Source organism: Phycodurus eques, chromosome 5 (assembly GCF_024500275.1).
Source record: "Phycodurus eques isolate BA_2022a chromosome 5, UOR_Pequ_1.1, whole genome shotgun sequence".
Taxonomy (NCBI): Eukaryota; Metazoa; Chordata; class Actinopteri; order Syngnathiformes; family Syngnathidae; genus Phycodurus; species Phycodurus eques.
Genome location: NC_084529.1, coordinates 10,526,419 through 10,553,798, shown reverse-complemented (window position 1 = coordinate 10,553,798; position 27,380 = coordinate 10,526,419). Strand labels below are relative to the sequence as shown.

General features: G+C 42.2%; 1 protein-coding gene across 1 annotated transcript in view; it reads left to right on the top strand.

Annotated features, from left to right (window-relative positions):
• Positions 1-27,358, top strand: part of cpne2 (copine II) — a 63,491-nt gene extending 36,133 nt beyond the window's left edge. The window contains exons 13-18 of the mRNA XM_061676490.1: positions 2,171-2,304; positions 10,331-10,385; positions 10,738-10,789; positions 12,970-13,103; positions 20,963-21,199; positions 26,359-27,358. Coding sequence (XP_061532474.1) covers positions 2,171-2,304; positions 10,331-10,385; positions 10,738-10,789; positions 12,970-13,103; positions 20,963-21,199; positions 26,359-26,466 — 720 coding nt within the window. The 3' untranslated portion in view covers positions 26,467-27,358. The remainder of the gene's footprint in view (positions 1-2,170; positions 2,305-10,330; positions 10,386-10,737; positions 10,790-12,969; positions 13,104-20,962; positions 21,200-26,358) is intronic.
• Positions 27,359-27,380: the final 22 nt, after the last annotated feature.

Here is a 27,380-nt window from a genome sequence, read left to right as displayed (position 1 = left end):
CCCTTACGCTGTCTAACTGCCCTGTGTCAACCATCAAGACCTTCAAGTTCCTGGGAATTACACTCTCTCAGGACCTGAAGTGGGAGATCGACATCAGCTCCATCCTCAAAAAGGCCCAGCAGAGGATGTACTTCCTGCAGCTTCTGAGGAAGCATGGCCTGCCACAGCAGCTGTGGCGCCAGTTCTACACAGCAGTCATCGAATCAGTCCTGTGTTCTTCCATCACAGTCTGGTTTGGTACTGCTACAAAAAAGGACAAACTCCGACTGCTACGGACAATGAAAACTGCTGAAAGGATTGTCAGTACCCCTCTACCCACCCTTGAGGACTTGCACGCTGCCAGAACTAAGACAAATACCAACAGTTGATAACGACTCAATCCATGTATGTTTACACTGTTACCCGGTAACCAATACCCGGAAGCAGTAGCCTCTATTGCTTCCCAGAACCGGAAGTCATGGCCTCCCTTAAGGCACAGCCCATTGGTAAATGTCTCCAGCTCGTGTGTTCACAAGACAGACCCATAAATGTGAAACAGAACATCAGCCCCACACAGAAAACTAAACATCTAACAGTCAATGCAGTTGGAAGGAGGGAAGTCCGGGGGTTTGTGTGAAGGCGGAGCTAGAAGGACAACCTCTCTGAGGGAGCTGGACCAGCTGAACTGGTACCCCAATATCCACACTCGCAGGCTTAAGCCGGTCTACAGCCACTTGCTCTGGCTTGCGCCCTAGTTACATACGACCCACCGTGAGGTCGACCGGTCGACCATCACCTTCCTGGACCACCACATCCCTCCTCAGGGGGCAGAGTATCACTCCCATCCAAGGTAGAGGCTGTCACTAGTTTCTCACACACCTCATAGCGGGCCTCCAACAGGGTCCGATGGCTGTCGTGGTGGATGAAAACATATTTAGCTGATGGCGGTTCCTTGGGGATGTAGAACTGGAGAAGGCAGTGGGTGTGATGTCTGAATGGGAATGTAATTGCCCACAATGCCCATAAACAGTTCATTGAGAGGTCGCTGACCAGGGAACTGCAGGTGTTGCAAGAAATTCCCTGAAGACACATAGAGACTGTCTGGACATGAGGTTAGCAGACAAGGCCAGGAGATCCTCCTTAGGGGTAAAGCGAAGGCCGAACATGGAAAGCCTTCAGCTCAGTCGCTGCCCGTGAGGCTAGCCACTTTGGAGACCAGGCCAAACTAATTTGGACCCCACCAGTTTAGTAGAGGCTTTAAAACCTGGGTGTGAGAGGCCATGGACAATGTCAAAAACCTGGCAGCTCCAGCCCACAGGTGACATAGGCCTGAATGGTGGAGTCCACAGCTTGGTACACTGCCATAAAAACACAGTCGAGGTCCAAGTGAAAAGGATCCAGCTATCACTCGGGAGAGACTGATATTGCAGAAAGCGTTCGCTGCTGTGGACCAGACAATGGCTCAGTGGTCTTAGTCATGGTGAAAGTCTATGGCTGATGGTCAACAAAGGCTATGACATTTGTCAGCCCTCCAACAGAAATCTGAAGTGTGGACTGGTGAGAAAAATGACAAATAGCTCCATGGCAAAGGTAATGTACTTTGTTGTTGTTTGGAGCTTCTTGCTGAAAATGTGAGTGGTTGCTAGGCACAGCGGACCCACTGTTCACAAATGTCTATTATGAAAGTAACTTTGGCAGTTTGAGATGGGTGGACCAGCACAGCAGTGTTATCCAAAGCATTCTTAGCAGTGGCAAAGGCCTCTGTCATCATCGGAGACCAGTCCACCGCCTCTGCAGCTCTCTTGCCATGCAAGGCGTTGTACATGAGGCATATTAAGGGGGCTACGTGGGGCAGGAAACTGTTGTAGAAGTTCCATTCCCAGGAACATCTGCAGGGACTTCATGTTGTGTGAGTGTGGGAAACTAGAAACGTCCTCTACCTTGTATTGGAGCGTGAGAGCCTCTTGCTGAGTGAAGTGTTAAGTGGTGGTCTAGGAAGGTGACATATGAGAACCCGAAAAAGCACTTAGCTAGGATGAGGCCAGAGACGCGCAAGAAGCGCCCGGTAAGTAGATTAGGTTCCACTTCAGCTTGCGTGTTTAATCAAGTTTGCGTCTGTTTTTGCAAACGCTAAGCTCTAGTAAATTAGGCTCAAAGATTGAATTATTTCACTTTTTTGGTTTTTCCATAGGTTGGTATAGACTTCACAGCATCCAACGGGAACCCGAGAGAGCCTTCTTCCCTCCATTACATTAACCCACTGGGAAGCAATGAGTATCTTGCTGCTATCTTAGCTGTTGGACAAATCATACAGGACTATGACACGTGAGTATATCATGAGGGCAGCTACAATATTAATTGCTTGATGGAATGTGGATCATGTTTTTATAATGGCCAAGATCAAATAAACTAGTAAACACTACTGGAACGATTGCATGAAATGGGCATCAAAGCCAACAGTTTTTTGGAATCAGAGTGTCTCCATAAACATCCAGGTGACACCTCAATGTTTTGTTATAATTATTTTTTTTAACCATTTATGATTTTCAACAATGACAGCCTGTTGTGTAATCTTCATGCATCATTGTGGGCTATGTAAAAGTATTAAAACAGTTTAATCCATTGCCTAATATCAAACTTAATTATCTCCACTAATGTAAGTGGCCTCCTTAAACCGCCACCATACCAAATGATCCTAGGTTGTCAGAGGCTGCATCCCCCCATAGGGTCAGCCACTGCAAACATGTCCTGGGTAAGAGAACAAACAAAGCACAGCTCTAAACCCCTTATGATGAAGGCAATATTTGGAACCTAGTTTCCCCTGCTCGGACACAGGGCACCGGGCCCCCCCGCCCTCTGGAGCAAGGCCTAAAGGTGGACCTCAATAGTGGGCCTGCCTGCAACCATGGGTCCTGGTCGGGCCCAGTCTGGAGAGAGAATGTTGGAGGGCCTATGTGAGGGCTAAGAGGGTTGGTTGAATAGAGAGCTGGGAAACAATGTGGGAGGGCCTATGTGAGGGCCAAGAGGGTTGGTTGAATAGAGAGCTGGGCGATGGATGGCTGATGGCGGGCCAATCCTCTGAGGATGTGAAATATTATTTTTAATAATATATATTATTACCTTTCTAGCAGGAAAGGAGACTGAGCTGGTGTGCAAGGTCGAGAAGTTCTGACGAGTTATAGTTCGGGTAGCCTCGACACATGGCTTGGGCCCACTCACCAGTCCTCTTGAAAGGGTTTGGACTTTCTGCCACACCGGAATTGCCCACTGTGAAAGGCGCAGAGCAGGCGTCGTCATACCTTATGCTCTCCAGCTCGGTGCCTGTATGGTGGGGTTTACCCTGGTTGATGAGAGCATAGCCTCCCAAAGTCTTTGTGTGGCGTGACGGGGTCCTGACTGTTGTTTGTTCACATGCACCAAACTCAAACTCAGAGTACCCACCATTTTTTGAGTCCCTGGAGAGTAATCCCACTGGGGATTCTCTTGTTCTGCTGGGGGACTTCAATGCCAACCAGTCTTTATGTGTTTTGTGGACTTGAAGAAGGCATTCGACCATCTTCCCCTGTGGAGGGTGCTCCGGGAATATGGGGTACTGGAACCCCAAATAAGGGCTGATTGGTCCTTACATGAACGGTGTCAGAGTTTGGTCCTCATTGTCGGCAATAAGTCAAATGTTTCCAGTGAGAGTTAGACTCCGCCAAGACAGCCCTTTGTCACCAATTCGGTTCATAACCTTTATGGGCAGAATTTGTAGGCGAGGTGTTGAGGGGGCCTCAGCATTGTCTCTCTGCTTTTTGCAGATGATGTGGTTCTGATAGCTTCATCAATCTGTGACCTTCAACTCTCGCTGGAGCGGTTTACAGCAGAATGTGAAGCGGCTGGGATGAAAATCAGCACCTCAAAATATGAGACAATGGTTCTCAGTCAGAAAAGGGTGGAGTGCCCTCTCCAGGTCGGAAGAGATCCTGCTCCCTCAAGTATATTGGAGTCTTGTTCACGAGAAAGGGAAGAATGAAGCGGGAGATCAACCGGCGGATCGGTGCAGCATCTGCAGTTTTGGGGAGTCTGTATTGGTCTGTCGTGGTGCAGAAAGAGCGGAGCCAAAAGGCAAAGCTCTCTATTTACCGGTTGATCTACGTCCCTACCCTCACCTATGGTCACGAGCTGTGGGTCGTGACTGAAAGAACAAGAACGCGGATACATGCGGCCAAAATGAGTTTCCTCCCTTAGAGATAGGCTGAGGAGCTTGGTCATCCGGGAGGGGCTCAGACTCGAGCCACTGAAAAAAATCATTGTTCAGTCTTAATCTCATCATTGTTCAGTCTTAATCTCATCATTGTTCAGTCTTAATCTCATGGGATTTGGCCTTGAGTGTAAAACAGTTGGTACATCTCTAACCAGCAAATGAATGCGGTATTTTACGGATCGCTCCAATTTGAAACATTTATAATAGTGGCGATGTTAACATACAATTCAGAAGATGAGGTCTCTGTATGGATTTATCTCTCTGGCATTCACGACAATGAAACAACAGATTTGGAGAAGGTGATATTCCACATCCATGGCCTTATTCACAAGAATGTTTTGATGTCAGCTACAAGAGTGAGTCATAGCAAATATGCCGTGTCTTGTGAAAACCTACCCAGTTCTTTTGGTTTTAAAAATTATCAGACTAATCCGAAAAAGCAAACAAACATACAGGTACACATACAGGTTTCAGTAGTTATCATTATGATTTTGTTGTTTTGTATTGCTGTTGCAGGACATTATCAGTATAGTGCTGATTACCCTATCTGAATTTAGCTTGCAGAAAAGTATCCAGTGATTTTCTTTTGTGTTACTTATATGATTGTATATAATCAACAGTAAAAATGAATATTCACTTTCCTATGCAAGCGCAGTGTATGTACTTCTTAAATTTTACTTAAATAAAACAGTTGAATATGTACTACTACTTTCACCAGAATCTTTTTTTCTAGTATCCGTACAATTATCAGAATATTCTACCAATTGGTCCAAATCAACAATACTCCCAATAACGACTAACTCATGGAATCCAGCGGACCAAAATCCAAACTTTCCTATTCCGACAGGGAATATCAAATATCTAGCCATTTTAATATCTCAGCAAAACTTGTAGAGCACATCACAAATCACGTACTTCTACTGGAAAAAATTGTGATGATTTAAAACTGAATCAACTAACTATCTCACTTGTAGGGCATATAGCTACAGTAAAAATGAAAATGTTACCTCAATCTAACTATTTGTTTTCAATAATCCAATTCAAAACCATGTTAAAGTGGTTCCAAATGCCAGACTCTGCCATTTTAGAATTTTACTCTAAAATAAGAAAAATAGATCTAGCCTAGCTACCCTCCAGAAAAGAAGGGGGACTTGACACACCCAACTTCAAACACTATTACTCAGCTAGCCAAATACAGTACCTCATTAAATGGTTACATCCAAATATTGAACAACAACCTTGGCTGGAATTAGAACAGATAGACTGCAATAGCACCAAACTTTCAGAGCTCACATTTATCCGCACAAGTCTGAAACGCCACAGTTGTTTTAAGAATATGACAACAATATGACAACAACCACAAGCCGTGGTTCACTGCTAAACTTAAGCAGCTTCGCCAAGCTAAGGAAGATGCATATCAGAGCGGGGACAGGGCCCTGTATAATCGAGCTAGAAACCAGCTTACTAAAGAAATTAACATTGTAAAGAGGATCTATGCAGCAAAGTTGGAAAAACAGTTTAGCGCGTACGACTCAAAATCAGTCTGGCGTGCATTCCAATCGCTGACTAATTACAAGCGACGATCCCCCCAAGCTGAGAACAATAGCACACTAGCCAACGACTTGAATACCTTCTATTGCAGATTTGAAAAGGACAGTTTCACTCCACACACCCACCCGGCCGCACCCGCGACCACAACCACACCTCTGACTTCTGCGTTAACCATCCATGAACAGGATGTGAGACGCATCTTCAAACAACAGAAGATTAACAAAGCGGCAGGAACGGACCATGTATCCCCATCCTGCCTCAAAGTCTGCACGGACCAGCTCGCTCCAGTCTTCACTCAGATCTTCAACAGATCTTTGGAAATGTGCGAAGTTCCATCCTGTTTCAAACGCTCCACCATCATTCCAGTCCCCAAGAAACCTGCAATCTCTGGTCTGAATGACTACAAGCCTGTCGCTTTGACATCTGTGGTCATGAAGTCCTTTGAACGTCTCGTGCTGGACCACCTCAAGAGTGTCACAGGTCCCCTGCTGGACCCCCTGCAGTTTGCCTACCAAGCGAACAGGTCTGCGGATGATGCAGTCAACATGGGACTGCACTTCATCCTAGAACACCTCGACAATGCAGGGACCTACGCGAGGATCCTGTTCGTGGACTTCAGCTCAGCGTTCAACACCATCATCCCTGAACTCCTTTCAACCAAGCTTCTCCAGCTCAGCGTCTCACCTGCCATCTGCCAGTGGATTTACAGCTTTCTGACGGGAAGGACACAGCAGGTCAGGCTGGGGGAGGCCACCTCATCCACACGCAGCATCAGCACTGGGGTGCCCCAAGGTTGTGTCCTCTCTCCGCTGCTCTTCTCTCTCTACACGAACGACTGCACCTCAGCAAACCCGACTGTCAAGCTCCTGAAGTTTGCAGATGACACCACTGTCATCGGCCTCATCAAGGACGGTGACGAGTCTGCATATCGACAGGAAGCAGAGCGGCTGGAGCTGTGGTGCGGCCGACACAACCTGGAGCTGAACACGCTCAAGACGGTAGAGATGATCGTGGACTTCAGGAGGCATCCTTCGCCACAGCTGCCCCTCACGTTGTCCAGCTGCATTGTGTCAACCGTCGAGACCTTCAAGTTCCTGGGAATTACAATCTCTCAGGACCTGAAGTGGGCGACCAACATCAACTCCGTCCTCAAAAAGGCCCAGCAGAGGATGTACTTCCTGCGGCTTCTGAGAAAGCACGGCCTGCCACCGGAGCTGCTGAGACAGTTCTACACAGCGGTCATCGAATCAGTCCTGTGTTCTTCCATCACAGTCTGGCTTGGTGCTGCTACAAAAAAGGACAAACTCCGACTGCAACGGACAATCAAAACTGCTGAAAGGATTGTCTGTACCCCCCTACCCACCATTGAGGACTTGCACGCTGCCAGAACTAAGACAAGGGCGTGCAAAATCCTCTCGGACCGTCTGCACCCCGGTCACCAGCTCTTCCAGCTCCTTCCCTCAGGTAGGCGCTACCGATCAACGCAAACTAGAACTAGTAGACATTCCAACAGCTTCTTCCCTCTTGCGATCAACTTCTTAAACACCTAACTTATAATTCCATTACAATAAGATGGCAGTTTTTGACTTGAGTTCGTTGTCACATTTCTGTGAGGCCAATTATGTATTACTCGTGCACTCACTGTAGTTGTCTCGCCATGCTGCACTATTTGCATATACTGGCCACTCATGCCAGAGTAGCATCTGCTCCATTTGCACACTGATTGAGAAGTATCTGTAACATTTGCACAACCAACATTGTCCCAGATGATCGCACTACTCGTCACTTTAAACCGCATACACTCCTTGAAGTCTCAGCGCCCTTTGCACAATGGTCATTGCACCGGACTATTGCAATATTAGTCATTCGAACTGCTCTAAGTGCTAGAGGACTCTGCATCTTTTTGCACAATTGTTTTTTGTCAATGTCTTTATGTCTCCAAAGTGTTCTGTAAATTGACTGTCTGTTGTACTAGAGCGGCTCCAACTACCGGAGACAAATTCCTTGTGTGTTTTGGACATACTTGGCAAATAAAGATGATTCTGATTCTGATTACTGCAGCCGCTTTATCATCTTGGTGGGAAAAATCTCAATCAGCACCGTATCATTCCTCCCCAATCTGGCACAATCCTGATTTTGAGATTAACAAAATACCCCTGTACTGCAGCACATGGGAACAAAGAGGAACTGATCACCTACATCACTTATTCAAAAATAATGCATTCATGTCATGTAAAAGTTTATTCCAAGAATTTCAAATTACAGGTGGAAGAACAGCCATCATAAAAAAGATTCCCAACACACGTGAATAATTTAGACCTACGTGTTTTTGTTCAGGAAATAGTGGAACTACTCCCACAAAACAAAAAAACTCCTTCCAAAAGTATACAAATTACTGGGCATTACTCTGCAGAAATACATACTCACTGTCAAACATTGTAATTTACAGCTTATCCAAGGGTGCCGGGTAGGTGCCCGCTGGCCCCACTCTGGGGGCCTCGTCCTGGTCTCCGGGTAGGGGGCTGGGACTGTGCTGCTGCACCCCAGGCCTGTGTCCTCCTTTTTCCCTTTCCCTGTGTGGGGAAGAATTAGCTCTAGAGTGGGGAGGGGCTGCCTCTATTTTCACTGTGGTCTTCCAGCCGGCTGGGCTGGGCTCGCAGAAGTCTAGCCTCTTACTTCACAGACTCTGCACATTTTTATTATTCACGCTATACAGATTTCGTACATTGGACAAATTCACATCTCATTCAGGGTCCCAAGGGGAGCTGGCACGAGGCATGATGAGGCGGACACCGGGCCGGGTCCTGTCACATCTGTGCTGGTCTCCAGTCTGGTCACCCCGCTTCTCTTCCCTGCCCGTCCTCCAGTTTTAATGCATCATACACCAGTCAGTGGCGGGAGGGCAGTGTCGTGTTGGGGAGGACACTTAGCCAGATGTTCCAGCACTCCGGCCTGCTCTCTGGCCGCCCATGCCTTTCCCCACAGATTTTTAATACACCACATACATTCGCACATCTTTTGGGGAGCTGGTTGGCCTGGGTGGGGGTGACAGTTGCGGGTCATAATTGCCCCATGATCATCTCGCCTCACCCCCACCTATCGCCCCAATTTTAATATACAGACACCACACACGTTCACAGTACAGGGATAATGGTTGCCAGTCGGGGACCTGGTAACCATAGTAATAGGGTGGGTGGTAGGTATTCACATTTCTCTTGGCTTGACTCCTGGGGCCTGGTAGCAGCTGGCACCTGCGTTGGGTCCTGTTGGTGGTTGGGATCCCCGTTCTCTCCAGTGGTGGCAGGGATGGTGGCAGCGGAGCGGCGCGCTGCCTTGCTGGGTCTGCCGCGGGATGGGCTCGCTGGCTTTGCCCCCCCGTTACGGGTGGAGGTGGCTGGGGTCACCCTTCCTTAATGTGCTGGCTCAGCAACTCCGTACACCAGTTGACCTAACATGCATGTGATATGGTGTTCTTTCACTAATAAGTTCCATAGATACGCTATAGGCTTTAACTGCTTGTGCTGGGACCACAAATAATAACACAGGTTACATTAAGACAGTGACTCCCAACCAGTGTGCTGGTGCACATTAGTGTGCCGTGAGCGCTCTTCAGGTGTGCCGTGGGAAATGATAACATTTTACTTAATTGCTCAAACAATTATTTATTTCCAAGAAATAATGTATTCATCTATTTATGCCAGTGAGGCATATTGACAGACAGAACAAATAAATATTTGCTATTAGATAGCAGGAAGTACATACAGTAATTAATGTATCCACTTTTTGTGACATTTTTGTTTGTTGTTGTGCCGTGAGATTTTTCAATTGTAAAATATGTGCCTTGGCTCCATAAAGGTTGGAAATCACTCCATTAAGATATCAACAAACAGGTTCTTCCAGGTGTTTAATTTAAACACACACAAAAAAAAAATCCCACCGCACCACTCAGGAGCATTGCCTTGCTCATTTCCCATATCCTGCCCTTTCCTTTTCTGTCCTCTCTAATCTTGTCCTATTGATTAGTTGTTCCATGTCCTCACTGGGTGTCCCCCTCCATCCACAAAAATAGAACATGATTTTGTAACGTTACATGTGGTCAAATATCTTGACTGTAACGATTGTTCTGCTGTGGTTCGCACGCCTATTCCCCTTGGCCGTTCTTTCCCTCAGTCTGTCCCCTTGTCCGGCTGTATTTCCAAATACAAAGTAGGCAGAGGGAGTATTTCAAACTCCCGTGTTGCACAGCAAAACTATTCCAGAAACAGATCCATCATTCTGCATGACACGACAGGTTTAAAAAAAAAAAAAAAAAAAAAAAAAAAAAAAAAGTATCTGTACTACATGAATAGAGGCTATTTTACAAAATGTGTTTTTATTTTTACTTTTTTGGGCAACCTGCTATTTGTTTATACATCAATGATAGCCTTTCTTTTTGAAACCGGTTATATAATTTCCACAGTTCTCTAAATATAGGGTGTGGAATTTAGATTTGAAAAAAACAACAACCCTAAAACTTTACTTTTATTTAATCTGTTGTCATGATTTCTTCATTAGGGACAAAATGTTTCCTGCTTTGGGATTTGGAGCCCAACTCCCACCGGACTGGAAGGTTGGTGCATCTGTTGGGCTTGGGTGTACATACAGATTGTGTGTGCAGTATAGATACGTTTGTTTTTAAATTAACACATTGTGCAATGTCATTATAGTATAACAGCAGTGTACGATAATGTGCAAACATAAAACTGTAAACATTATACTTGCATACTGAAATCATTGTGCAATTGTCAACCCATCGGAGAGATGAGCACACACTCTCACGCTCACATGCACACAGTGATACCGTGTGAGAAATTGAGCGAAGTTTTACAAAATAAAAATAGAAGAATACATTAACAGTGAATTTCAATATGAATCTGAGTTCGTCTTTCTTGAATCTGAGTTAGTCTTTCTTGTCTTTTTAGGTGTCACATGAATTTGCAATCAACTTTAACTCCACAAACCCTTTCTGTTCAGGTATTTATTGATGCAACAGATCCAGGCAATGCCCTTTCTCCAGCATTCTTGTAATATGTTCTATCTTGCAACTATTTAAGTGATATTTACACCAACCAATCACAACATTTTAACCACTTGTGCACACAATCTACTGTAATTAGAGCCAACACAAGTACTGTATAAAAAAAAACATTTTCTTTTGCAAGTAATGTCCAGTCCTAATTGGCATTGTCAGTCATGACTTTAACATGTTTATTAATGCCTGTGTCATTTGCAGTGGATCAGAATTGAGCTGCAACATACAGAGACCTGTCTAATGTTTTGATTCCATATGAAGCTTTGAGGTTACCAAAATATGAGAAACACTTCTCTGTATGATGCAGTGCAATTCCACACCACTGCAAACTTCAGTCACACATTGTTCACTTAAAACCTTCTCTCTCTTGTGGCCAGACGCTTAACCACACAAAATTAGCATTTTGAAAAATATATGATACATAATCCATATTTTGTAACATTACCTAACAGCATAAACCAACATGTTTGATCACCCCTAGATACAGGATATAGTAACTATTTAAAGACATGATTTTACATATTTAGTAACTCACAAGTGTTGCCTGGGTATGACTTATGAACATTCTTAATATTAACAACCATACCATGTGTGTGTGTGTGTGTGTATTTATTTAAATACCATATCAGACATGAACTGCAATGCCCTTACTGCCATCTTAACTCATTTACTCTCATTACAAAAACATATTTATTATTAAGGCTGATTTTTAAATTGCTATTCCCCATGAGAGCATCAGAAATTTGTGAGATGTAAATTTTGTTAACTGGCAAATCTAATCAACTTGAATATCAACTGCTGAGACATACAGTATAATGGAGTTGTGTAAGATTTCAATCAGTGTTGCCACAGTTACCTTGAAAAGGTCACTTCGTTACTTTGATTACTCGAGCTTAAAAGTAACTTAGTTACTTTACTGATTACTTGATTTCAAAAGTAACTAAGAAAAAAGTATCTTTTTATTTACTTTCAGCAGCTGCCAAGTGGTAGGTACAAAAAAAAGCATTAGCTTAACCGAACCCATTACTTGGTAATGTACGCCACACAAGTTACAGAATGATGTCATCAGCATGAACCAATAACTTAAATATTAGTGTAGTTGAAGCCACATTAAATCAGCAACTTAGTGCAGACTTGACATGCCAACACAGTACAGTAAGTACTATATGTAAATGTGAACAAGCACACCATTCTCAGTACAGTTATCTAAAATAAAAAAGCAACAACAATCAAATACTTTTTACTAAGGAAAATAACAAAAATAGTGTGGCGGCAGTGAAAACGTGCATTTATTTGCACTTTTATGGTACGGCACCGTCACTGTGTAATAAACAATCACTTCCCAATCGCTTCATCAATTTGTTTATAAAATGAGCGGTGTCGGTTAGATGCATTTACACACCTAGACTGCTCTTTGTTCAACTCACCAGCATCAAATTAGTGATTGGTGAGAGACAGTGTTGATGCAAAAGTAAAGTTTGTTGCTTTGAAGAAGTAACTGTCGTCTAATTACTTTCCCGGGAAAAGTAACGCATTACTTTGCTCGTTATTCAAAATGTATTTTGGAGTTGCGCATTACCGGCATTACTGATTTCAATGTGACAGAAACAGGACATTATCCAAATACGGACTTTATTTTTGTTATTCTTTCCAAATACCGTGCTTGTTTCTAAACATCAAACTACAGTATACAAGACACAATTATCTGCCAAATCCAAATTTGCAAAAAGCTTTAAGTTCTTCATACATGTTTTTGGTCTTTGAATAGGCAAAGCAACCTAGAGTGCATGTTGTGATGTCTAGGAGACTTTTGACAAGAACAAAATTGCAGTGAATTTTGCCTTGATGCAGCAATTCAAATTGATGAATTTCATAGGGTTTGGAAATCCATGTCTGTAGTTCGTGAAATCGTCATGTTTGTGAAAACCTCTTAAATTAAAGCTGGATGTCTGTTCATTAATTGCATCATCATTTTATTAATTTAAATCAACTGTGACAGAAGACAAACAAACAAAAACAAAGTTACTTTCCAAATATTTCTAGACCTAATATATTTTATAACAAGGTTGTAGATATGTATCAGTATGTTAATGCAAGAGTTTTGCATTTTTTTTTTCACTAGGTGTGGAGGGTATTGCACAGGCTTACTCTGCTTGTCTTCCCCACATCCGTTTTTACGGGCCAACAAACTTTGCTCCAATTATTAATCACGTAGCCCGTTTTGCAGCCCAGGCCCTGCAACAAGAAAAGGCGGCGGTAAGTGACAACAATCACATTTCACTTATATGTTTAGTAAATGTGCAACAGTAAAGGCTCCCTACGACAGTACAAAATGCTGAATCCTCGCAGGAATGCTGTGTTGGTTGTTACATAATTTTTATTTAATTTTTTAGAAATTTAAGAAGACTGTTGATTGTATTATTAAGTACCTACCTACCAAACACATTTTTGCTTACACATAGGTGAGGTTAGTAATGTAAAAAATGACACCTATATTAATAATTGTAATTACGTCATCAGATGGGGGTAAATACATGTGGAATTAAGGTACGTTTGAAAAAGAAACAATTGGGCAAAGGATTAAAAGGTAAAAATTTGGTACCAAAAATGGGGATGTTGCCATTTTCAGAAATAACTCGTAAAATAGAAATCAATACACCGGGCTCCCCCTGCTTGTTTCTTTGACTGGGATCATTTTGCCACAAACTCTGTTTTTGTAATTATTTTATATCAGTTTGGTAGAATCTAACAGAAAATGTTATGTGGCAGCCTGAGCACACCTGTGTGTTTGCATATGTAGCTGGGTCAGACTGCCAGGCACACACCGAGCAATGCGACTGAACTCCACAAACAAATTACAGCTGGCGACTGACTCTCGCAAACCTATCAACGATTCCGAATTCGCTGAAACAAAAAATGCTTTTCAATACTGCTTGAGTACCTCTTGGCACTACAGTCACACAAACATGGCCATGCCCATCATAATTTGATCAACTCTCTCGTCATTCGTCCAGTTTGCCATTTTTGTTTTAAATTATTAGATACAAGCAGGTAGCTTGATTGGCTGTAAACGTGCTGCTATATTGCATCATAGAAACTCAGCACACTATGTGATGCCATGAACTTATGATTCAATGTGAAATCGCTGCCAAAAACTATTCACACCTACGGAAAATTTGGTGTCTTCAATTAACACAAAGAAACATGTTTTCAGATTGTGGGAGGTAGCCGGAGTAGGCCGACTCACACAAGCGCAGGGAGAACATGTTAACTACTAAGAGGAAGGCCAGAGCCCAGACTCGAACCCCCAACCTCAGAACTTCGAGTCGGATGTGCTAAATCACTCGTTCACTGTGGTTCCCCAAAAAATACCAATAATAATAAAATGTATAGAAGATATCGTACATATTGTGTTAATGTGTTAAGATACATGTGTTGGCCAAGCTACTTGGAAAATGTAGTGACCTAAGACCCTTACCTCAGTGGCGTGGCGACAAGTTGGCGACCTGATGGTGACTCAAGTCTCCGCTGATTGTGGAAATGTCGCCGTGATGTCTCCTGGAGACTAGCCGGGTTTTCCAGGGAGTTGCAGTGAACTCGAACATGTTCGATTTCATTAGAAACCTTTTGGTGACTTCTCCATATGCTCACTCTCGAGAAAAACCTTAGCATAACTTAATATCACAAAACTGCAATCAACCGTCACCCAAATTTATTTACTTATGGCCTGGCCACTTCAAACTCTGAAAATATCAGAATGATCGCCCCAATATATTGAATTTTATGGATGTAAAGAGTTTTCCTCATATGGAAAAAGCTTAATGTCGCTTCATGTCAGAAAACTGAGCGCAATAGTCACTAAAATCTATCAAGGATATCTCTACCTATGCCCACTTCAACCTCTGAAAATATGGAAACGATAGCACCAATATTTTGGATTTTATGGACGTTGAAGCGTTTTCCTCACAGGACTCTACACGTGTCTGTCCTCCACTGGCTGAGCACAGCGCACGCGCAGCACGCACACACAAACACACACCGTAATATACTACGGTATATATTTACTTAATATATACAGTATACATACTTTATATAGGCCTTTATCAATGACTTCGGCTGAATTGTCACATTGTCTGGAGACTCCCAGATATCTTGGTGAGACCGCAAGCATTATTTTGGTCACCTGGTTCCCAGAGTTGCCACGACTGATCAATCTAGGCGGTCTTGGCAATGTCTCACCCAGTGAGATAGGCCCTTAAACTACAAACTATTCAACGTTAGATGTAGCTTCCGTACACTGCGAGAGAAGTGTAGCAAGCAAAGCTACAATAAATGAAAAAAGTAGCTCATCTACATCAAAGCTATTTCAGTTGTGTGGAGCCTCTTTAAAACCAGAACTACTTTTGAAAATGGTTAAATGTTACTGTTGGGGTACAAATGAACACTGAATTCTAAAATCTTTGGATTATCATGCTTCTTAGGCATTTTTTTATCCCTGTAATTACAAGGGACAGAAAGTTGGCTAGAGTCACTGATGGTGTAGTGGTGCACTCGCCTGACTTTGGTGCAGGCAGCGTGAGATCAGTTTCCACTCAGTGACGGTGTGAATGTGAGTGCGAATGGTTGTCCGTGTCTATATGTGCCCTGCGACTGACTGGCGACCAGTTCAGAGTGGAGTCGCCCGAAGTCAGTTGGGATAGGCTCCAGTGCCCCATGACCCTAACCAGGATAACCGGTGTTGAAAATGGAAGAAAGTCGGTTAAAGAAATCAGGTACAAACAAAAGTAGAGCTACAAACTTCGTGAGTATAAAATGTAAACCAAACAAATCATTGTCTACAGTTATCTCTGTAAAATTAGCTCTATTCAATATCAGGTCACTGGGTAACAAATCACTGTTGATTAATGATATCATTGCGACCTATGATTTAGACTTCTTACTCAATGAAATGTGGTTGACAGAATGTAGCTGTAACACCATTCTAAATGAGGCAATTCCAAAAAAAAATTGTTTCATAAACAAGTGTCGAAATAGGCTAGAAAAAGGCGGTGGAATTGCTGCTATTTTAAAATAATTATTTCAGTGTGAAGAAATTGCATTGTGTTATTTCAGCTCGTTTGAAGATTTGTTTTGTTTTTTAGTAAAGGGTGAACCAAAGGTAATTGTTTTAAAAATTTGTAAACCTCCAAGACACAACGGAAAATTTATGGAGGAATTTTCAGAACTGCTGTCAGTTATCTGTACTGACTACAGCTATTTTGTCATAACGGGAGACTTTAACATTCATGTTGACAATAGCACGGAAACAAATTCCAAAGAACAGTCTGCAATACTGGCACCTTTGACCTCTCTCAACATAAAGAGTCCAACTCACACTAAAGAGTCCAACTCACATCTTAGAACTGGTAATCTCCAAGGATGTTGAGATTTTATCAGTGGACATTAAGGAGTTGGTTATTTCTGATCTTTTTTTTTTTGGGAATTTCAAATTCTACCCCAAAAATTCAGGCAACCTCTGTCCCTATTAAAAAAAATAAAGTACATAAATGAGAGTACCAGTGTTAAGTTTATGGAGACCATAGCTGTGTCACCAATAGTGAATGCAGAGACAGCTGATGAATTTTTGGATAAATTCACCTGGAAAATCTCAAATGTCATAGATGCTGTTGCTCCTCTTCAAACTGAGACAACCTTGAGCTGACCTAAAACACCATGGAGGAGAACTATGATGGTAAAGGCCTGTCAATCCATGTGTAGGAAAGCAGAATGTAAATGGAGAAAAACTAAACTCCAAATTCACTACAACCTCTCCAGACAAAGTCTATGTAATTTTAATCAAGAGTTAGTTACTCTGAAATCGTTAGCAAGAACCTTAACAAATGCACACACTCTGCTGTGGTTGACAAGCTCACAATCCCCCCTTATCAGACACAGCGGCTGAAATAAGTGTTTAACACGTCACCATTTTTCCTCACTAAATATACTTCCAAAGGTGCTATTGACCTGAAGAATTCAACAGATGTTGGGAACAACCCAAGTAATCCATACATACAAAGAAAGTAGAACAAATAAGTTCCACAATTAAGTTGTGTGTAAAAATGGGAAATGACACAGGGGAAATGTATTGAGCACATGAAGGGAGGTGCAAAAAGGCATGGAAAGCCAAGACAAGACCTAAACTCTATTAATAATTTAAACAGCAATCCAGCCCCTTGTCAGTGCAAATGAATATCTGCTCGTTCAGTCCTAATTGATGGCCTACAAAAAGGACTCATTGCCAAGGTGTGATTCAAGACACGTCTCATGATGGCTAAGAGCAAAGAGCTGTCTCAAGACTATCGCAAAGTAATTGTTGCAAAACATATCGATGGCATTGGTTACAGGTGCATATCGATGGTTCTGAACATTCAAGTGAGCACAGTTGGGGCCATAATACATAAGTGGAAAGCCAATCATACCACCATAAATTTGCATAATGCACAGCACGTTTGGAGGAGAAATGGCACTGCATATCACTCTAAAAATACCATACCAACAGTGAAGTTCAGAGATGGGAACATGATGGTGTGGGGCTGCTTTTCACCAAATGGTACTGATAAACTTCAAATTATTGAAGGATGAATGGGCAAATGTACAGAGACATTCTTGACAAAAATCTGCTGCCATCTACGAGGATGATGAAAATGAAACGAGGGTCGACATTTCACCAGGATAATGATCCAAAACATGCTGCCAAGGAAACTCTCAATTGGTTTCAAAGAAAAAAATAATAAAGCTGCTAGAATAGCCCAGCCAGTCAGCTGACTAGAATCCAATCAAAAATCTATGGAATGAACTGAAATTCAAGGTCCATAAAAGAAGCCCACGAAACCTTCAAGATTTGAAGACTGCTTGTGTGAAGGAATGGGCCAAAATCACACCAGAGCAATGCATGCAACTAGTTTCTCCATACAGGAGGCATCTTGAAGCTGTCATTGCAAACAAAGGCTTTTGTAAGTAATAAATACCAGTTGGCGTGTTCAATACTTTTTCCCCTGTCATTTCACATTATTACACACAATATTTATATAATTTGTCAATACTTGTACTACCACACACACTCTCTCTGAACCTGGCATTTCAAGCAGTTTGCATGGCACAGTGTGTGAACGATCCTGGCTCTGCGTGACAATGATTCTTTAATCAGAGTTGCTGTTTGTCGAGATACAAGGTTCAGAACCCACTCTTGATGTGTAACATGAAACGTAACCGAGTTCAGTCAGCATCTGTCTTCATGACGTCTTTTCATACCATAAAATAGTTTCGTACGTTCACCTTACCCCACTACCAATTTTCTTCCTGAGAACAAGGTCATAGCTGATTTATTGCTGTTAGACTTGTTTTGGTTTTACTGCCATGAACTTAACTAATGGGTTTTTAACAGCAGCACGATCCAAATATCAAAATAGCAACAAACACATTATTGGAGCATACAGTAGTTTGAATCAGAATACAAGAGGAAGAAATGAGAATCAGAAAATAGATGATGTTATACGTTGGTACATTGGCAACACTGCAATTTAAATGATCATTCACTCTTTATGAACACAAAGATAGATTAAAAAAAAAATATTACCTTTGCATTCTCTGGATTTGCATTACCAGTCTACATCTAACGAAACTTTTGCACAAATATATATATTTTTTATGCAACTTTTGCTCCATATATACAATAAATATTAAATTTAATAGCCAGTTGCTACTGTAAACCTAAATAGGTGCCAAAATGAGGACATCTGGATGTCTGGTGGTGAAGCACACAGTCACATTTAAAAGAAAGGCGAATAAGATCTGGAATGAAATTTTTATGACATGTCAAACCAAGAGCAACATGTATTAGAATGATGGGAGGGGACTGAGTCAGTCCAGGCCAAGAAATGGTATGTAATGTTTAATCAGGGACATGGGGTCTCGGTCCAGGGAGACAGACCCACAACTGCATCATGAAGAGTAACAAAGAAACAGAAACACTACTTACCAATTGTAGTTCTCTGGTCTGTGCTTAGATTTTATTTTTCAATCCAATACTCTTCATCATTTCACTGGCAAAACTGCTTAATTTGCTTATTTATACTGTATATTGTGCAAGCAGAAGGTTGATACTGAAGCCACACCCCCATTTCTCCTGATTTCGCCTTAGTTTGTTTTCAGTCTCATTTAATACCACCATCTTCTTTCTTTCCAAGAACAGATGGTGTGGTCTGTGGTGTTAATGGAGCCCAATTTGCTGTAATACATAAGTGCTTTCACTTAATTTTTTATGTTTCCTCTTTACTGGATTTTTGTGTGACTCTCATCCTAATCAAATGTACAGTATTGTCTTCCAGACATTCACTCCAAACAGTGGGTACGGAAAGTATTCAGACCCCCTTAATTTTTACACTCTTTGTTATATTGCAGCCATTTGCTATAATCATTTAAGTATTTTTTTTTCCCACAATGTACATACAGTTCCCCATATTGACAGAAAAAAAGAAACGGAATTGTCGAAATCTTTGCATATTTATTAAACAAAAGAAAAACTGAAATATCACACAGCCATAAGTATTCAGACCCTTTGCTCAGTATTTAGTAGAAGCACACTTTTGAGCTAATACAGCCACGAGTCTTTTTGGGAATGATGCAACAAGTTTTTCACACCTGGATTTGGGGATCATCGGCCATTCCTCCTTGCAGATCCTCTCCAGTTCTGTCAGGTTGGATGGTGAACATTTGTGGGCAGCCATTTTCAGGTCTTTCCAGAGATGCTCAATTGGGTTTAAGTCAGGGCTCTGGCTGGGCCATTCAAAAACAGTCATGGAGTTGGTCTAAAGCCACTCCTTTGGTATTGTAGCTGTGTGCTGAGGGTCAGTCTTTTTTGAAGGTGTACCTTGGGTCCAGTCTGAGGTTCTGAGCACTCTGGAGAAGGTTTTCATCCAGGATATCCCTGTACTTTGCCGCATTAATCTTTTCTTCAATTGCAACCAGTCTCCCTGTCCCTGCAGCTGAAAAACACCCCCACAGCATGATGCTGCCACCACCATGCTTCACTGTTGGGACTGCATTGGACAGGTGATGAGCAGTACCTGGTTTTCTCCACACATGCCACTCAGAATTAAGGCCCACAATTTCTATCTTGGTCTCATCAGACCAGAGAATCTTATTTCTCACCATCTTGGAGTCCTTCATGTGTGTTTTAGCAAACTCCATGCGGGCTTTCATGTGTCTTGCACTGAGGAGAGGCTTCCGTCGGGCCACTCTGCCATAAAGCCCCGACTTGTGGAGGGCTGCAGTGATGGTTGACTTTCTAGAACTTTTGCCCATCTCCCGACTGCATCTCTGGTGCTCAGCCACAGTGATCTTTTGGTTCTTCTTTTCCTCTTTCACAAAGGCTCTTCTCCCCCGATTGCTCAGTTTGGCCGGACGGCCACCTTTAGGAAGGGTTCTGATCGTCCCAAACATCTTCCATTTCAGGATTATGGAGGCTACTGTGCTCTTAGGGAACCTTAAGTGCACCAGAATTATTTTTCGTAACCTTGGCCAGATCTGTGCCATGCCACAATTCTGTCTCTGACCTCTTCAGGCAATTCTGTCTCTGACCTCTTCAGACAGGGGTGTGGCTTTTCTAATCAAGTCCAATCAGTATAATCAAACACAGCTGGACTCCAATGAAGGTGGAGAACCATTTTAAGAATGATCCAAAAAAATGACAGCACCAGAGTTAAATATATATCACAGCAAAGAGTCTGAATACTTATGGCTGTGTGATTAGTCAGTTGTTGTTGTTTTTTTTAATAAATCAGCAAAAATTTTAACAATTAAGTTTTTTTTCTGTCAATATGGGGTGCTGTCTGTACATTAATGAGGAGAAAAATGATTTTAACAAATGGCTGTAATATAACAAAGAGTGAAACATTTAAGTGGGTCTGAAAACTTTCCATATCCACTGTACATACAGTATGTCAATCATCAGAAATCATCAGAATTGTAATTGACCATCTTAGTGAAGAACTTACAAAAGTCCAATTGAAAATCAAATTTGGGGATTTTCTCTCTCTCTCTTAAATCCTCCTCCTTCCACTACTCTCTCTGTGCAGCAGTACTTCACTCTCCTCATTATAACAGACGGCGTCATCAGTGACATGGATGAGACACGTCATTCCATCGTTGAGGCATCCAAGCTGCCCATGTCCATCATCATCATCGGTGTGGGCAATGCGGACTTTGCTGCCATGGAGTTTTTAGATGGAGACTCCAGTGTGTTGAGGTCCAACACAGGGGAGGAGGCTGTTCGAGACATTGTGCAGTTTGTTCCCTTTAGAGATTTTCGTAATGTGAGTATTCACTTCTGACTAAGGACTCAACAGTTTCATGGTCTATGCAACCATTTCCTGGCACCGGTTTACTGTGTCATGGGTTTTTGATCAATGCAAAACACATGGATGAAAAAGGAGATAATCGAAACTCAAGCCAATCAGTTCCACTCTCGATTTGTTCAGATTTCGAATGAATGTCCCAAGTGAGAAGTAAATTCTTCTTTTTTAAGGGTCAAACTTGCATCATAAAACTTTTAAATACTGTACAGTAATTCTTTTGCAGATAATCAAGAAATTTCCATTCGTGCATTTCTTTTTCCAAAACCTGTCTCCTCAAGAGGGTGAAAATTCCCCGTACACACGACAATGATTTACATTTCATGATGTCAATAGAAAACCAATTCACATACCATTTTTTAATAAATGCCGCCCTGTGTCGCCACACATATTGCATGTACCAAAAACCACTAGAGGTCTGGCTTCACCACTAGCTTTGTCATTTTATAAATTACCTTCACAACAGTATTTAGTAAAACAGAAGGACTGCTAAAGTTATCAGGATTCCACCAAAAAATGCAAAACCCAAGAAACCATTATAGTTCAGTGAGGATCTGGATTAAGGCGTGGATACAGGAATGTAGCTTTACTGGCTGTTACTATGGCACTGTAGGAATTGTTCACCTGCCAGAATCAAAATGGTAAGATCTGTTCATCATCACCCATGAACCAGTGAGTAGTCTACGAACCAACCGACAGATGGATGAATGCAAAATATGCTACACATATTTTTTTTGCCCCCACTTTTGACATTTCATCCATGATGATGGTCTGCACTCCACTGAGTGACATTCTACTAATACATTGTCATTAAATTTTTGTAAAAGAACAGACTTTCTGGTGCCCCAAGACTCCAATTAGTGTGATATTTTCAGAACTACCCCAGTAAGCCACATAAAAAGCTGGGCACTGACAGTTGGTTTAGTATGCAGGATGGAGACTGGAACTAAATGGTTCGAGATGTTCTCTAAAATGTTAATTAGTGGGTTAAAAAACTGCTATGTCCTTTGGGTTAGAGTAAAGCTGTTATGCTACACTTTGGCATACTTGGTTGGTAACGTGGCGCTTGAAAATTGAACAGAACCATGTGATTTTGATCTCAAAATTAAAGGTTATACACCAAATAAAGACATCCTTGGATCCATCCATGTATTTTATATTCCGCTTCACCTCACAAGGGTCGCAGGTGAGTTGGAGTCAAGCCCAGCTAACTTCAGGTAAGAGGTGGGATAGACCTGGACTAGTCGCCAGCCAATTACAGGGCACATGGAGACAAACAACAATTCAAACCCAAGGACAATTTAAAGTATTGGGTTAAACTAACATGCATGTTTTTCAAATGTGTGAATTTGTCAGAGAAAACTCTTGTAAGCACGAGGAGCACATCCAAACTCCACACAGGAAGATCAGAGCCCGGATTCGAACCCGTAACCTTTAAAACTGTGAAGCTAATGTACTAACCACTCGTTCACCGTGCCATCAATATTAAAGACATATCAGGATATATTATTGTTCTGCAGGAATGAATATGGTGAATCCATCCACAAATTAATTTTTACCTCATTAGGGTTGCGGGTGAGCTGGAGCTTATCTCAGCTGGTTTTGGGCGAGAGGTGTGGTAGACGCTGGACTGGTTGAAAAGTAATAACATTAAAAACATTCAACAGAGAAAGGTAAAAGGCATGTAATGTACTCGTTTTGTAAGGGTACATACAATATGAATTTCCCAGTGCCAACAATTATCAAATGAAAGCCTGATCAAAGATTGTCTCCACAAACTACCCACATAAAAAATAAATTTAAAATGTTTTTAAAAAAGTGAACCTATACTGTTCTCCGATCACTATGAAACTTAGCCACTTTTAAAAACAACATTTGAGTGTGTTTTACTGAGAATCAGTCATAAGTGAAATCCCACACTGTGTCAATCATACATTCGACAGTAGAAATGAAAGGGAAATTTGACATTAGCACACTTGGTACAAGTCTGAGAAGCTCCTGGACTCATAGGAGACTACAGTTGGCTCATGATTCCATCTTCCAAGCTCAATGGGCGTTGAGATATGAAAGGCATGGTTTAGAGGTTAGATAAAGTGCATGCTTGTAATCTGGCAACACTTCAAGGTTACTGTGAATGTTGCCATAACAACTGTTTTATTATAACTAGACATTTATACAGTAAAAGAAGCAAAAATAGCACTGAAGATTTCATGAACGACTTTGGATTTGACACCGCCTGACAGTCTTCATTCTACCTTTTAAATTATGACTTCAAAGAGTCTGCCATTTTGCCAACAGTTTCTATTAACACATGAATGTGTTAAACAGGAGGTCATTTTGAATTTATTTTACCTGCTCCATCCATCCATTTTCTACAGCACTTGTCCACTTTCACAAGTGAGCTGGACCCCATTCCATCTGACTTGGGCGAGAGGCACAGTAAACTTGGACCCAGATTGATTGGGGTTAAAGTTGTGTAAAGTCTAACTTGTGACATTGAGGGCTCTATTTTCCTGACTAGGCCAAATCAGACGCGGCGCGTGACGCATCTCTGTGAGGGGTGCTTTAGACTGGATTGTCGTATTTTCGCAGATGCACGGAGTGGTGTATTTTACCAGAGGGGCTGTCTGCGCCCATCGGCGGAAACACTGATGACTTTTTTTTTTTTTTTTCTCGTGGTTGTAGCTCATTTGTAGCGGGTGTGGGGGTGGTTACAGATCACAAATTTTGACTGACTGTTAACAGTCATATCCTATCCAGTTTGTCAACTGGGATGGCAGATGATGGCTGTCAACAGGGGGCCAGTGTTAGGCCCAAGCCCCCTCCCCCACACCCTTTAGACACCCCCCACTAGAACCGCCACTGTAACAAAGGCAGCTTAAAACCTCTCCAATCAAAGCGGCTTATTGCATACCCTTTAAAATAGTCTCGCATGTGGTGACATCATACACTATACTGCCAAAGTATTCGCTCACCCATCCAAATCAGAATCAGGTGTTCCAATCACTTCCATGGCCACAGGTACATAAAATCAAACACATAGGCATGCAGACTGTTTTTACAAACATTTGTGAAAGAGGAACTGAGTGAATTCCAGCGTGGATGCCACCTGTGCAACAAGTCCAATCGTGAAATTTCCTCGCTCCAAAATATTCCACAGTTGACCGTATTGTAAGAATGTGGAAGCGTTTGGGAACGACAGCAACTCAGCCACTAAGTGGTAGACCACGTAAAATGGCGCAGTGAGGTCAGCAGATGCTGAGGAGCATAGTGTGAAGAGGTCACCAACTTTCTGCCGAGTCAATCACTACAGACCTCGAAACTTCATGTGACCTTCAGATTAGCTCAAGAACATGCCTGAGCAGCTGCATCCAAGCCATACATTAAATGCTATGCAAAGAGTCGGATACAGTGGTAAAGCACGGCGTCACTCGACTCTAGAGCAGTGGAGACGCTTTCTTTGGAGTGACAAATCACGCTTCTCGATCTGGGAATCTGATGGACAAGTCTGGGTTTGGCGGTTGCCAGGAGAATGTTCAAATTAAAGAAACTCTCACAAATTCATATGTGAGTCACGGTAGGTGAGCGAATATTTTTGGCAATATAGTGTATATGCGGAAGAGGTCTCAGAGATCCATGCGAGGCTGGAGCAATGGACCTTAGCGGTATTCCTTTATTAAATACAGAATGAGCTGGTGAAAAATAGCTAGCAACTGAAATATGCCAGCGGACCTAAAATAATAATGCATTCAATGAATTGATCTCTTCAAAGATTAAGAAGTTTGGATGCCCACTTTTTAAATAAATCTGTCATCCACCACACACGTCCGACGACCTCGCATCTTTCTGCCTGCATGTACACTGATCAGATTCACCAAAGGCAGGGCACACCCTGCCCACCGGGTCTGCCAATGCGCAGCGAGTCTTGCGCTTGCACAAAAATTAAGATACATCACTGAAAATAGAACCCTCAGTCACCAAAATGTCACATGCTCCAGGCGGAAACCAAAGGACACACCCCAACTGCGCCGACACCGCCCAGCTGGGCACAGACCAATCTGCCAAATAGGGAAACACGTGCAGTGCACTGCCACAAATACCAAGATGCGCACAATTTGCGCTACAGCACACAATGCGCAGTCTATGAATATAGAACCCTAACAGTGGTAAAAATGACAGAATAAAAAAAAAAAGTCTCAATGTCTCTTGAGCGTGTGCGCAGCATTGAACTTTGATAGTTGCCCAAGTCCACGTGTAATAATGTGCTATTCTTCAGAGGTCACTGGTGATACTTCACCCTCAGTCCTACTTCGATGTTTGGACAAAACTACGTCCGCCTTATGTGTGCTTGTCTAGTTTGCACGTCTGCCTCTCAGTTCTGAGCTTCTGGGTTTGAATCTTGTATCCAGCCTGTGTGGAGTTTGTGTTCTCCCTTAAAATACGTAGCTTTTCTTTTGGTACTCTGGCATCCTCCCACATCCCAAAACCATGCATGTTAGTTAAACTGAAGACACTAAACTTCACATAGGTGTGAATGTGAGTGATAACCGTTTGTCTATCCAGTATGTGCCCTGTGGTTGACTCCAAGTAGTCCATACTGTTGTCTGCTTTTTGCCTAAAGTGAGCTGTGACAGGCTCCATCTGCTGACTTTTAGCCGAGAGGCATGGTACACCCTCGACTGGTTGCCAGCAATCAGAGTGCACATAAAGAAAGTCAACCTCTCACACTCCCATGTCACTGAGTGGGAACTGAAGCTACAATGTCTGGATGGAAGCCAGGGGAGTGAACCATTCCACCATCAATGACTGGTTAAAAGTCATTGTGTACTGTCCAAGCAAGGGCAATTTGATTTTCAAAAGAATAGTCTGGGTGTGTTATTCTGATGCAGTTGAAAGCAGACATTCTCTGGTGCATTTAAAAACATTGCATGTAATTCACAAATGAATTAAAGAGGAGAAAATTGACACAGTCCAGTTCTGTAAACAAAAAAACAAGTACAGTAGTTTTAATCCTCTCAGTCTCCTTCCAAAATTTTACATCCTATGTAAAGCAAAGTAACAGTTGTCTTTTGAACAATCGACAGCAATGTATAAGTTTGCCTATTCTCTCCTTCACGCAGGCCCCTAAGGAGACCCTCGCCAAGTCCGTCCTGGCAGAGCTGCCTCAGCAGGTCACTCAGTACTTTAAACAGCGGAACCTTCCACCCACCAACTCAGCACCGGAGTGAGATGAGTGAGAAAATGACTGCTCACACCCTGTAAAAAAAAGCTCGTTCACAAAGGCCAGTGCACATCGAAAGTGTGTGAATTAAACATCGGCAAATTCCTCGTATGTCGAACACGTCATTTCAGCATTTTTTTCTTTAAAAGAGAGATTCGTAGATATTTAAAATGAATCCATCAAAAGTGGTGGTTCTGTTTTACGTTTTCAAGACCAGTGATAAAAACGTATGTGAACCCCAGGTAAAACACTGCTCAATTTCAAGGGAGGAAAACTCTTATTGTTGCGGATGTCAGTGTTTTGCTTTTTGCACGAGTCTTGTGATTGATACCATGTGATTCTTACTTTGTGGTGTAATCTGCTTGGCGGAAATCAGTAACTGTCTGTACACAGCTTTTTCAGGTGGCAGTCATACAGAAGAAGGCTGATTTGTGGTGGACCCTACCCACTTGTTTCCCAATTTGTAGGTAGAGAAGTTATTCAATGTGAATGGGAGGAGGGTGAGGCTGCTGGGGTAGCAGCTGTAGCACTAAAATACATGACAGCTGTGGGATGCTGCTCTTCAATATGGGACGATTTTGCCAGCTCTGTGTTACAGCTTTGGATCATCCTGCATGTTACCAGTCACTGTTTACAAATGAACAAAGACCATATAACGCATGATGTTTTTGTGTGTGTGTTGCAGATTATGTAAATACTGTAATGAAACATGAGGGTTCGGTCACACTTTGATAGCATTATTTGAGAAAAAAATAATTCAGAATGTGCACAAGCAGTTTGTGATATACATACAGTATTAGATTGATTGTCTATTCATATGATGTAATATGTATTGATAAGCTACATATTTGTCAATGTTTTATGCTGTGCAGACTTGTGTAATTACACTTATTAAAATGTATATTGCTGTCTCTTTGATCT